Source organism: Lethenteron reissneri, chromosome 22 (genome assembly GCF_015708825.2).
Source record: "Lethenteron reissneri isolate LAM-NWPU_2019-01 chromosome 22, ASM1570882v1, whole genome shotgun sequence".
Taxonomy (NCBI): domain Eukaryota; kingdom Metazoa; phylum Chordata; class Hyperoartia; order Petromyzontiformes; family Petromyzontidae; genus Lethenteron; species Lethenteron reissneri.
The window spans coordinates 2846801-2859606 of record NC_083800.1 but is presented as its reverse complement, the minus strand read 5'-3'; the positions used below and the strand labels follow the sequence as shown (position 1 = coordinate 2859606).

At 50.7% G+C, this 12806-nt stretch overlaps 1 protein-coding gene across 15 annotated transcripts in view; it reads left to right on the top strand.

The window, feature by feature from the left end:
* Positions 1–12806, top strand: part of LOC133345513 (LIM domain-binding protein 2-like) — a 168527-nt gene that overhangs the window by 15525 nt on the left and 140196 nt on the right. For 12 of the 15 annotated variants that reach the window (XM_061556321.1, XM_061556316.1, XM_061556320.1 and 9 more), the window contains exons 1-2: positions 7243–7491; positions 11102–11444. In XM_061556321.1, coding sequence (XP_061412305.1) covers positions 7467–7491; positions 11102–11444 — 368 coding nt within the window. In that variant the 5' untranslated portion in view covers positions 7243–7466. Of the gene's footprint in view, positions 1–7242; positions 7492–11101; positions 11445–12806 lie in introns of those variants that run through there. The other 3 variants (XM_061556310.1, XM_061556322.1, XM_061556323.1) reach the window with 1 other exon arrangement.

The following is a 12806-nucleotide window of genomic DNA, read 5'->3' as shown; positions in this document are numbered from 1 at the left end:
AGTGTACTCTAGAGCTCTCTGTCGTGTGTCCGTATTGATCGGCGTGAAAGTCCGACGTTTTGCTCCAGGTGCGGGGGGTGCTTCTTCAGGAACTGAATTCTGAAAAGATACTTCTGCTCCTCAAGAAGCTGCCAATACGTGGAGCAAACAACACGTGGCACGATTTGAAAACGTCGGGGAGCGAACCGACAACAACGCAAAGCCAAAAAATGCCCTTTGTTTTTGAAACCCAGGAAAGCCTCGCTGAGGCTGAGGATTGTTTTTCAGGAGGATCCTGCATTTGGATGTTTGGAGAGTTCAGGGGTCAGCAACCTGCGGCTCCGGAGCCTCATGCGGCTCTTCAAGGACTGCTTCGTGACGTTATTTATTAAGGACCCACCGTCTCGTATCCACATTGCATTGAGGCTCAAGAGATGTGTTTTTTTTTACCGAATTCGAAATAAATGGCTCTTATTGTTATTTTGGCTGCTGACCCCTGGGCTAGTTGCACCAATGAACGTTTGTCATGTGGAATTAAACCGGAATACTGCACCTCTACCTGGTAATAAGCCATAAATACGAAGGTTTAGCATTCAATGGTCCACACAGATGGATTCAAGAAACGTATTTCCGTACTGACATCTCCTGGTCGCCTCACAGGCTTAGCAGTTTTTTTTTTGTGGGTGTCTCAGCGATGTTTGTGAATCGTCAGCATTGCCCGACAGACTTCCATCCCAAGCACCAACCACGCTTACCTGCCAACATCTGGCAAACATGGGGTGCACTGAGGGCGATCTGGTGATACGCCCAGTTATGTCGTGAGGAAAACGTAGTAGCCATGCAATGATTAACAATTGCCGTAATTGCAACTGGATTGACGGTTATTAGCAGTTGGCGATGAATTGTCGCGGTTTGGTGTTGCCATTCGGTTCAAGATTCAGCTCTGATTTGTCTAATTTTTACCGTCTCGTTCACTTCGTTGACACGTGTAATGTTAGAATGTCGATTGCATAGATCTTCTAGATGCACGTACCGTGCGTGCGTGAGCATAAGCGGTTAATTCTAGATTTGAAGCTTTCGTGACTGCAAGGATTCATACTCTTAGTTCTTTCGGTAAAGTCACGTAGGTAAAAAATGAAATTAAAATTAATAAAAATAAAACAATAAAAAATAAAAAATCACGACGTTTCGGAGGCAACACAAGTCTCCGTCATCAGGTGGGACCGTCACTGGCTGTGATGATGACGGAGACTTGTGTTGCCTCCGAAACGTCGTGATTTTTTATTGTTTTATTTTTATTACTTTTAATTTCATTTTTTACCTACGTGACTTTACCGAAAGAACTAAGAGTACGTAAGCGGTTACTTTAATTGATGAATCATTTTATCGTGACGTGCTGAGGAAATCGCTTTCTTGAGGGGATTTTTTCTTCAGCCGGGGGAACTTTGCGTCTCTTCACCAGAGGTTGTTTACGATAAGTTCCAATGTGTTGGCGTTCCGCAACGGGTCATTCTTAAACTTTTTTTTGGTGTTTACTTCCTTCTGTGGCACGGTACTGTACAGGGTAGTCCATGTATAGATAACCCACGGAGTTATAACGTCCCTCTTACATTCTTCTCTCGGCAGGTGGTCGAATATTGCGAAAGCGACGGCACCGAATTTTGTTTTAGGAGAGTGTTAAAGGACACGTTGTCCTTAGACACTCTCCTAAAACTTGTCTCCCACCAATCTAAGGACACGTTACCGTGTCCAGAGATTTGTGGGAGACAAGTAGAGGCTTTGAAAAGAAAATGGTATTTTCTCGATACATTATATTAGTAGGGCATCTATTAATGGATCAGCCTGCTTTTCATTTGAAGCCAGGGCAGCTAGTTTCCACTTGTGGTGTTGAACGTTATTTATTTCCCTATTAAAATTTAATTTCTATTTTCAACGCCATCAAATACAATAAATCATGGTGATGAACTTATTAAAAGTGTCTGCTCAGGATTTTGAGGAGTGCAGCGATAATGCACTCGAAAGATAATGCAGTCAATGGGAAAACATTACTTTGGCAAAGAACTCGTGGCCTGTGGCGGCAGTATTGTCTAACTGTGGGGAGCGGTAGTTTAGTGGTTAGCGTACTGCGCTGCATGTATGTACGTTGAACTTTTTTCGCACCGTACGTAGCCAACCGTGCTAATCGGAGGTGCGGGGAACTCGGTTCGATTCCTGCTCACAGCCAACATCGGTGACGAATATCTGAACCGATCCTGGGCCTCCCCGAGGTCGACTCAGCCTTAAGTGATATACCTGGTGCGGTGTGTAAAACATCAGCCAGCCACCCCTCTCGTGTGCCGTGCCTGGACTTAATAGTTGCTCACTAACAGCACTTGCCCCAACAGTCTGTTAAATACTATTTTGGGGAAATATTTCTCATAACTGTGGAGTGTGTTCTGCAATTAAAGTAAATTAATGAATAAGCCATGGTTTTGGCTATGCAAAAAGGCTGAAATTTTTGTGCTAAAGGGTGGTTTTGTAAATTTTGCCAAATTGGCAAACTAATTGCTGTAACCCCTTTTAGCTTCCGTGATCAATTTGTCACGGAAATATTAAAGTGTAAAATATGAACACATCTTTTTTTATATAAACAATAATTAACATTACATTGCAGGCGTGTATGTAATACTTTCTAGTAGTTCATGAGTTTTGGATGTATTTATTCTTATAGTCAAATAAAAATAATAATCATACTTTTGGTAGGGATAGGTTTTTGGTATAAAAAAAATAGATTTTTGGTGGGAAAATCGTGCAAGCGATGCCATGTTAGGGATGTCACTTCTAGTGTCCAGAGAAATCTGAAATTTTGCATCTAGGCTTTTGATTTCCGTTTTTTTTTCGGATTAACTTGAACATTTGGAACACATCCTTACGATGCTGATGCTGCATTGGCAGTGGTGCACAAAGCATGGTTCATGATAAAGAAAAACTTAATATTTACAACTTTTATTTCTCCAATCAAAATTTTGGAATTCACCTTCCAGTGTTAGTATGTGGCAATCGCTTTAAGAAGCCCTCATCCAGCAGTCATGGCTTCTGATGATAATGCGAACGTGTAAATAATGTGTCATTTCCTTGAACAAACTCAATAGTAAAATCCATTTTCTCTGAAGATTAATTCTCCGCGAGAACGATTTTTCTATATAATCACGGGATATATCCAATTCGACATTCTTTCTATTATCTGTGGATCTGCTTTCCTGTTATCCATGATTTTGCGAATAAGACAAGAGGCACGCTCAGCGAAGTGCTAACGTAATCCTGTTATCCGCGACAATTCGTGGCTAATGCAAGGACAATTCCCATTGTCTCCGAATTTCTTACCGGAGAAATGACAGTCAGACAAACTAACAACCTGCAATGGATGTTGATAGTCGTAATAATAATAGCGCAATGTGTAACATTAATACCATGATTGCGGTACACTACACTGCCGCTAACTCGACTCAATGTCCCTGCAGTCACAAGGAGCAAGTCCCCCAACAGCTCCATACTTGAAGCCCTGCATTTCCAGATCAGGCCAACCACCAAAGCGGATTTTACAATACATCCCTCCAAGCCCACGCCCGTCCGCCCAGGCTTCCTCCCGGCTGTGGCACGAGTTGAACCACGCACCCCCCCCACGCCTCCTTGGCAGCTATCGGTGCTCGCCAGAGAGCGGCAGGGGGAAGGTGCGGTGCCTGACCCTGGCGGTGAAGGCTGCGGTGAACCTTATCTGCACAGTGCCGGCAAGCGCTTGCCAACGGCCGTCCTTCCGCATGGCGTCCGATCCGACCCGAGAATCCGGGCCAGAGAGCACCCAATTCCCTTTAGCCCCCCACCCCGCCCCCCCAAATGGTCTCCGATCCACTTACTCGTCCACCCCTTCCCCCATCTTCGGTTCGTTTAATGTCCACGGCAGGGGTGGCGAATCTACGGGCCGACGCGCCAGATAGGGCCCGCGACTTCGTTTCATCCGCCCCGTAGCCACACGAGCGCCACCGCTTCGAAATGCTCTGCAAGTGATACTTGTCAGCCACTAGCAGCACTAATTGGGTACTAGAGGGGAATGTTTTTTGACCTGCCAACAGCGTTTCTCTATTTTTTGCTCTGTTTTTAATTTTGCCTGCTATGTTGAAAACACTTGAGATCCAACAAGGTATTGATGCATCGATTCTAATTGATTGTCATGCTTGTGATAAATGCATTGAAATTGTCGGTCCAGATTTTGTATGGTTTGTGAAAATGTAAACGTAAATGATATGGGAATTACATTCAGTCTAATGGGGTACAGCCTAAATTGTGACAGTTCATTGAATTGGAGGTGATAATTTTCATGTGGGAATTGGCCAAACATTTCAATGCAGGACCCTCTTGTAAAGTAGTCGTGAGACTCTCGGTCACAAATAAATGATGTGACTGTATATTAAAGAATTGATCAGTAGCAATTGACCTCTGCCTCTCTACTCAGTCATTCCAGGCAGCCGATGAATTGCCTCGTTTGAGAATGTTTAGTATATTTTCGTGTAATCATGTAATGAGAGATGGCATAATTGGTTGCTTGTGGGTTGTGGTCGACAGCTCGCTTGAATCTGTTGTTGCAGTAATGAGTGCACATGTGCACGTGATCATAAACATCCAAAAACTGCTTCAAATGAGCCCTCCTGACCCTTGACCCTCATAAGAGACACAGTGGCAAAAGCATAACTCTGAATCTTTAATTGGATTGCTTTCATAGAAATCCTTCCCCTCCCCCCGCACCCCAGGGAGTCGTTTGGCCATACTTCACTGCGCTGGTCGCTGCTGGTCGATGGAAGCGGGGAGCATTGGACGCGATTAATCGGATACTTGCAGAGATATTTTTTTGGTTGAGAATCGCCCGAGCGTATTGGGGGTGGTGACATCGTCGAGCGGCTAAGCGGCCGTGCTGGGGGTCATGGTCCAAAATTTTAACTGTTTTACAATTTTTTCCACGCAAATTATTCGATCGGGACGACACGTACCAACGTCGCTCCCGACTTGCCAAACTCTGAAACACACCGCGCCTTCGGCTCCCGTAATCCGCGGCACATCGCGGGACGGATTTAAAACGCATCACGGACCACTAACCGCGCGATCCGTAGACGTGAGCGGGGCTGTTGCGGAGCCGCAGGGAAAACTCGGAGGTAAATTTTCGTTGTAATTTTATTTACGTCTTACAGGACTATCCGCGCTGTCGTGATTTATTTCAGCATTAAACGGATTGTTGTATTTCTTTTAGACTGGATGCCAAATCTGAGAGAAATACAAACATCGACCCAAGTGGCAGATTTGTGCCATTTGGCTCTGAGAAAATATCGCGACCTCATGAGTGGAATCGCACGGCTAATTCCCTCCGTGATCCGCGGCACACCGCCGCGGCACGAACGTTTCTTCAGCGGATTGTGAGTCGAGCGCGATCCGCGCTGATATGGTCCCCCCATATCAACGAGGATTGTCGGATTTCTCCCGCATTACTATTTTCGCGCGGCTGAGAAAAATATCTGAGCTCAGCAACAGAAGCACGGCGGACATTGACAGAGGGGATGACGAGCAAGCACATACATCACAATCGTGTGCCCGGGTGCACGGATCTGGCATTCCTAACAAGCACATGTATTATTTTTTTGCAGGTTTTTCACTTATATTCTTATAAATCCCGTCCGTGCGCCGTACGTGAGCGAGGAATGGGGCATGTTGTAATGGAGAAAATGATGTGACTGAAAGCCGCCCCTTGTTTACAGTGAGGCCGTGTAATAACATGCGGTGTATCGTGTATGTGAATAATTCACATGAATCAATGAACCGCTCTTTGTAAGGCCACTGGTGTCTCGGTAGGCTACCTTAAAGCATTACTGTACTGATGAAGTGGAAAAGAACTCGTTGATAAATCCGAGAAAGGCGTTCATCACCCCGAAGCTGGTGGTTGCCTCGTAGCACTTTGGCAGCGGGCGATCACTCTCATGAAGATCCCCCAATATCGCCTTCAACAGTTCGAATGTTGGGGCAAGCGCTGCTAGCGAGCACCTATTAAGAGAACCACGACCGCCCGCCCGCCCGCCCGCCCGCCCGCCCGCCTGCCACTGTCTCCCCCAATGCCGATGTTTTACACACTGCACCGGGTACTCATTTACGGCTGAGTCGACCTAGGGGAGGGCCAGGACCGGTACGGATATTTGTCACAGATATTGGGTGTAGCAGTGAGCAGTGTGCTCACGACTACACTACCGCTGCCTGCAACAAAGACAAAGGTCCCCGGTGTAGCCTTCATAAGAGATTTTTTGGGGCAACGTGCAAATACACGCACAACCACACGAATTCTTTGGGACAAATTTGATAACCATTAAAGATTCTGGGCGTCTGAAATTGTATTTGTGCCGAGAATGCCCACAGCGAGGATACTTTGATTGGGTGGGTGTCACATTCTTGGTTGCAGGTCTGGGTGTATGAGGGTGTCGACGCAATGGTTAGCGCGCTGTGCTACTAACCCGGCGACCCGAGTTTGATTCCCGCTCACGACCAACACCGGTGACGATTATCTGAACCAGTTCTGGGCCCCCCCGTCCCACCCTAGCTCGACTCGCTCTCAAATAAGTAGCTAGGACGGTGTGTGAACATCACCATTGGGGAGACACGGCTGGCCGTGCGTGGTGCTGGCCACCCATCCCTTCATTAGCCATGTCTGCCTTAATAGGTGCTCGCTAAAAGCACTTGCCCAAACAGCGAGTTGAAGGTTATATGGGGGCTCTTTGTTTATGAATTTAGTGGTAAGCGTGCGTGTGGATGTGGTGTGCTTGTGTGTACGTGCGCAATTATGTGGTGTGCTTGTGTGTGTGTGCATGTGGATGGTGGTGTGCGTGTGGTGTGTGTGCATGTGGTTGGTGGTGTGCGTGTGGTGTGTGTGCATGTGGATGGTGGTGTGCGTGTGGTGTGTGTGCATGTGGTTGGTGTTGTGACTGCGTGGATGGTGGTGTGCGTGTGTGCATGTGGTTGGTGGTGTGACTGTGCGTGGATGGTGGTGTGCGTGTGTGCGCAATGATGTGGGGGTGTGGGGCCCGCTGGGAGGGGAGTCGTGGGGGCAGTGTGTGACTCGTGAGTAGCGGTGCATGGCTACCGGCCTATCGGCCCATGTGCAGCTGGTGCCGTGGTTTTCCTGCCCCCGTGCTCCTCGCGTTTCGGGTCCCCTCCGGCTCCGGGAATCGTCACTCTGCTAATTGGTGTGGCCGGGAGAGCACCGAAAATCGCGCTCCGTCTCCCGGCAGTGGCGCAAGGGGCGGCAGTGGCCCCCCCGGCTTTGCTTCGGGACGCGCGGCCGGTCATCTGTGCGGCACCGCCACAACCTTTCAGCTGGTTTAATTAGTAAATATTTTTCTTTGTTTAAAAAACAAATTAAGGAGCGTTTTATCGTCCTTGCAACCTTGTCACCTAACCCACCGCCCCCCCCCCCAGCAATGGATGAAGAGGCAGCGAAGCCAGGTGTGGTGGATGAGTGTTCGGTGTGAGTGTGGGGGGGGGGGCACAGCGGTGGTTTATACGGGCTCGCTGTAAGCCGGATTCTTACGGCTCGGCATCAGTTTTGATGGCTGTATTGACAGGCCTGTCGGGCACCGGGTGGTTTACAGTTACAGGCACTTTGTGTGCTGCCAGTCCGCCGATGGAACAAAACATTTCCTTGTAACCCTACTCTTCTTCTCTGTCGCTGTGAGCTCAGCGCCGCCGTGCTGAGTGTAAAACACCCCAGTGGCTCACGGCAACAGCTGGCAGGCAGGCAAGGCAGGTAAGCAGGCAGGCAGGCAAGATAGGCGGCAGGAGAGCGCGACTCCGACCAGGAGACGCAATAAATGTTGAGAGCGGCCGGAAAATGTTTCCGCTACAAAATAGGTGACTCTTTTGAGGTGCTTTTAAACGGGTGCGGAGCGGTCAGAAATGGTTCGCTCATCGTGTTGTTGCGATCGGCTTCCACAGGCTTTGCCCGAGTTGTCTCTTCTAAAGGCTTCAATGGCTTGAGACCGTTCCCATCCGATTGATCACGGTGTGTGGCGAGTGAGGAAATGTTTTTTTTGTGATTTCGCGATTTTTTTATCCGTTTCGAGGTTTGCCGTGAGCTGAATGCTATCTTGGCGGTGCACCGCGCGGTGAATATCTTGAAACTGTTATTTTGTCGAGTGTTTTTATTGTGTTGCTTACAGCAGACGGGTGGTGCGCGCGGTTTTGCCCTTTGAAACCTTTGTCGCTATCTGGCGTGGGGCCTCTCTTCCAGGTCAGCTCAACCTAAAAATAAATACGGTACCTGTGTTTGCGGGCGATGCGTCAACACCTGGCCATGGCGTGTCGCGCGGTGTGGGGGGGCCTCGTTGTTTACTCACGAACGGCGCGCACCTTGAATGGAGTGAGCAGGTTTACGAGGGTTTTCTAAAAAAAGGATTTAGTCAATACAAATTTGCGTACGAGCGTGATGCTACGGTGGGGGGGGGGGGTGCAAGAGCGGTTCGTACGCTGCGTGCCACGGTTCCATTCACCCCCGGGTTGAGTTCTTGGCCGTGATGCGACACCTGCGGAAAATTGCTGCCCGAACTCCGCACGGATCCGTGCTGGAAGATTAATTCGGCCTGAGAATCAGTTCGGGGACCTGAGAATTAGTTCGGGGGCCTGAGAATCAGTTCGGGGGCCTGAGAATCGGTTCGTGGGCCTGAGAATCGGTTCGAGGGCCTGAGAATCAGTTCGGGGGCCTGAGAATCGGTTCGTGGGCCTGAGAATCAGTTCGTGGGCCTGAGAATCAGTTCGGGGGCCTGAGAATCAGTTCGTGGGCCTGAGAATCGGTTCGAGGGCCTGAGAATCGGTTCGAGGGCCTGAGAATCGGTTCGAGGGCCTGAGAATCAGTTTGAGGGCCTGAGAATCAGTTTGAGGGCCTGATAATCAGTTTGAGGGCCTGAGAATCGGTTCGTGGGCCTGAGAATCGGTTCGAGGGCCTGAGAATCAGTTCGGGGGCCTGAGAATCGGTTCGAGGGCCTGAGAATCAGTTTGAGGGCCTGAGAATCAGTTTGAGGGCCTGAGAATCAGTTCGGGGGCCTGAGAATCAGTTCCCGCGAGAATCAGTTCGCGTGAGAATCAGTTCGCGGGCCTGAGAATCAGTTTGCGTGAGAATCAGTTCGTGGGCCTGAGAATCAGTTCGTGGTCCTGAGAATCAGTTCGCGGGCCTGAGAATCAGTTCGGGGGCCTGAGAATCAGTTCGTGGGCCTGAGAATCAGTTCGTGGGCCTGAGAATCAGTTCGTGGGCCTGAGAATCAGTTCGGAGGCCTCAGAATTTGTTCGGGGGCCTGAGAATCAGTTCGGGGGCCTGAGAATTTGTTTGTGGGCCTGAGAATCAGTTCGGGGGCCTGAGAATCAGTTTGTGGGCTTGAGAATTAGTTCGGGGGCCTGAGAATTAGTTCGGGGGCCTGAGAATCAGTTGGCTTGAGAATCAGTTCGTGGGCTTGAGAATTAGTTCGGGGGCCTGAGAATCAGTTCGGGGGCCTGAGAATTAGTTTGGGGGCCTGAGAATTAGTTCTGGGGCCTGAGAATCAGTTCGGGGGCCTGAGAATCAGTTTGGGGGCCTGAGAATTAGTTCTGGGGCCTGAGAATCAGTTAGCGGGCCTGAGAATCAGTTCGCGGGCCTGAGAATCAGTTCGAGGGCACGATCTGGCTTCTAACATCAGCCCCGCCACGTTGACGTGGGGGGGGGGGGGGGACCGGGAGCGACGTGCGACATTTCATAGCCGCCACTCGTCAACGGCGCTTGCCCTCAAGGAGAGCCGTGAGACTTGACAGTGCACGCTGTTGGCTTTGCCTTGCTCGTGTTAGGGAAATCGCGTGCGTGCGTTGTGAGCACGTGGCGCACGCCGCGAATGCACGTCCCCTCCTATCAGGCGTCGACAGCTCCTCGCAGCTCGTCCCGTGTGAAGTCACCGCTGCGCTGGTGCCGCCTTATCGGTGGTGGTGGGGGGGGGGGGCCGTGCGTGCACCCCCCTTGCGCGCACCCATGCGCTGGCACGCTCCATCCGACGCGGCTGCTTCCTGCCCGTTCCCCTCCATGTCGACGCACCCCCCCTCTGCCCAAACCCCTTCCACCCCCCCGCCCGCCCGCACCTCCTTGTGCGCTATCGCCGCAGCGAGCCTGTTTCCTTTCACTCGCCGCGAGCCCGGCTGCAGATGGGAAGGCACGCGCTGCATCGGGAAGCGTGGCCCCTGTGAAGTGGGCCACGTGGCCCGGCGAGAACGGCCCCTTGTAAACATGCCCCACGGTGCGAGCGAAACAGAGTTCAGCGTTATAGCTCTCGGATGGTTGTGCTCGGGTTGTACCGCGTGTTGTTGGGGCATGATTCAGGAGCTGGGTTGTTCCTGATTCTGGATGGTGGGCTCCCAGGGGCGTGCAGCGAAACGTCGGACGTCGTGCCGACCCGGAAACGCATCCGAGAGCTGCGTAGCACAACCGCGAAAAGCTTGCGCAGTCAAGTTGCTGCTACTATTACGACGGCGAGGGATAGCGATAAAAACATTTTCAGAGAGGGAACGCAATCATTCATGATTGCTGTACAATGTCTTGTGACCTATGAATACCTTTTGATTTAATGGTATTTGTTAGGTACATATGTACACCTGTGAAAATATACAGTAAAATTTTTTCCAGTCGTCTCCTTCTCTAGATTGAACATGAATTAACCTCCGGTGAAGATTCACTCCCAGTTAATGCCGAGTCACATTTGCAACAAATAATGAACTATCTTCACAGGGCAACGTGGTGGCGCAGCGGAGGGCAGTGCAGTGAACGAAATCATTGCGCCGTACTCCTATGCTCCCTCGTTCGGTCGTATATCCCCGGCCGGTATCCGTGCGGCGTTGAGAAGGGCCACCTCCCCCCGCCTCCCAAATCATCCAGTAGGGAAGGGCTCCCCCTCACTCCACCCCAAGGGAAGGGCCCCCCCCCCACTCCACCACGCATCCAGCAGGAGATCGACTCGACGTGTCCGCGCACGTTTCCGCGCAGACGACTCGTCCCGCGCTCATCCCCGCCGCTCCTTCTCGCTCCCCCCCCCCCCCTCCTTGCCAGTAGTCCCGGCGACACCGCCGCCACCGCCGCCACCGCCGCCAGCCAAGGTGCCCGGCGTTTCTCCGTCTCCGCCGCCGGCCAAGACTCGCCTCGCGGTCTCGGCAGAACCGCCGCCCTCCTCCTCGGCCAGGCCCTGCAGCGGCGCCGCTCCCGTCGCGCCCGGCGCCACCGGAGACACGGCGGGGCCCGTGCCCCTCGCGAACCCCGGCATCTCCGGGGGGAGCGGCGGCGGAGGTGGCGGAGGAGGAGGTGGCGGAGGAGGAGGAGGAGGCCTGCTGTGTGGACCCTGCGGACCGTGCGGACCGGGAATCATGCTGGACCGCGAGCTGGGCTACGAGCGCACGTACGTACATGGACGCACTCGGACGCACGCAGACCCACGCACAGCACAGTACGTGTGTGTGTGGGTGTGGGTGTTGAACTTCTTCCACAACAACGGAGACAACCGTGCTAATCGGAGGTGCGGGGGAAGGACAACAAACTAAGCACTAAAAAGCAGTTAGAAAGAAATTAGTTTTCAATCTAGCATGCACGGAATGGCGCATATTTCTCCACGAACTTTAAAAGAGTTTTTATATAAATATAGTTAGTCTATGTGTCCTGACTTTTGGGCCACCCAGTACAAATTATGTGCACAGCTTTCCTCCCCCTCTGCCATATTAGGTCTGTCTGGAACAACACAACTGTACAAAACGGTCAATGAACAAAAACAACGATGCAAAGTAAATGAAATAAGCAGACAACAAAAAAAAGTACACGATTCTTCAATCAAATCACAACCCTGAGTTTGTAGCAAGTTACTTCATCGCTGGCGCGGGGGCATTGGGGTGAGGAGGGAAGGTGGTAAATTATTCCAAATGCACTCAAAAGACGCGCTGCCCCTTGTTAGTCTACTGGTGAGAGAGTTCCTCCCATCACCGTGCCGATTGGAGGGAGTCGACAGGCCATACTTTACTACGCCGGTCGATGCTGGCCGGGAGCATTGGACGTGGGGGCATAGAAGTACCATACAAAATTATATTTGTTTGCTTCACGGCCCTCCGGTGCCTGCCACGGTGGCGAGATGCGAACTACCTCGTCTGGTATACAGGAGGTCGTGGGTTCGATCCTGACCCTGACGATACCTGCTGTATATTTGGAGTTTGCATGGTGTTCTCCCCGTGGTCGTGTGGATTCTTCTCTAGGTCCTCCGGTCTTTCCCTCCACGTTTAGAATCAACATCACGTGTTTAGAGTATTTGGCTCCTCTACATTTCCACGTGATGATAAGCCACTTTGTCGAGGCATCATTTGTGATAGCCAGGTCGCTGGCTATCACAAATGAGCTATATAGCTCGAGTGAGGCCTTACCTAGTAATATAAAAAGTTTCGTTTAAGTGTGGCGGTGCTCGTCAGAGTGGCCATGCGGGGCTGATTACGCGCGTTTAGCGTTGGGGCTGCCCTGCCTTGCCCACCACGTTACAGCACTTTGCTTAAAACGTGGGGGTTAGCCAGAGTACATTTAAAAAAAAGTAAATTGCTTAATCTTGTAACGCGTTCTGCATGCTGATTTATGGAACGAAGAGTAAACCACTTAATAATTGTCTAAACAGGCTGCTCCATTATTCTTCCTAAGTGTATACTTTGTATTGTTTATTAATATTTATACTTCTATGCTTAATTCACTATCATTTATTTCTGCCATCATCCCGTATACAGACAGTGAT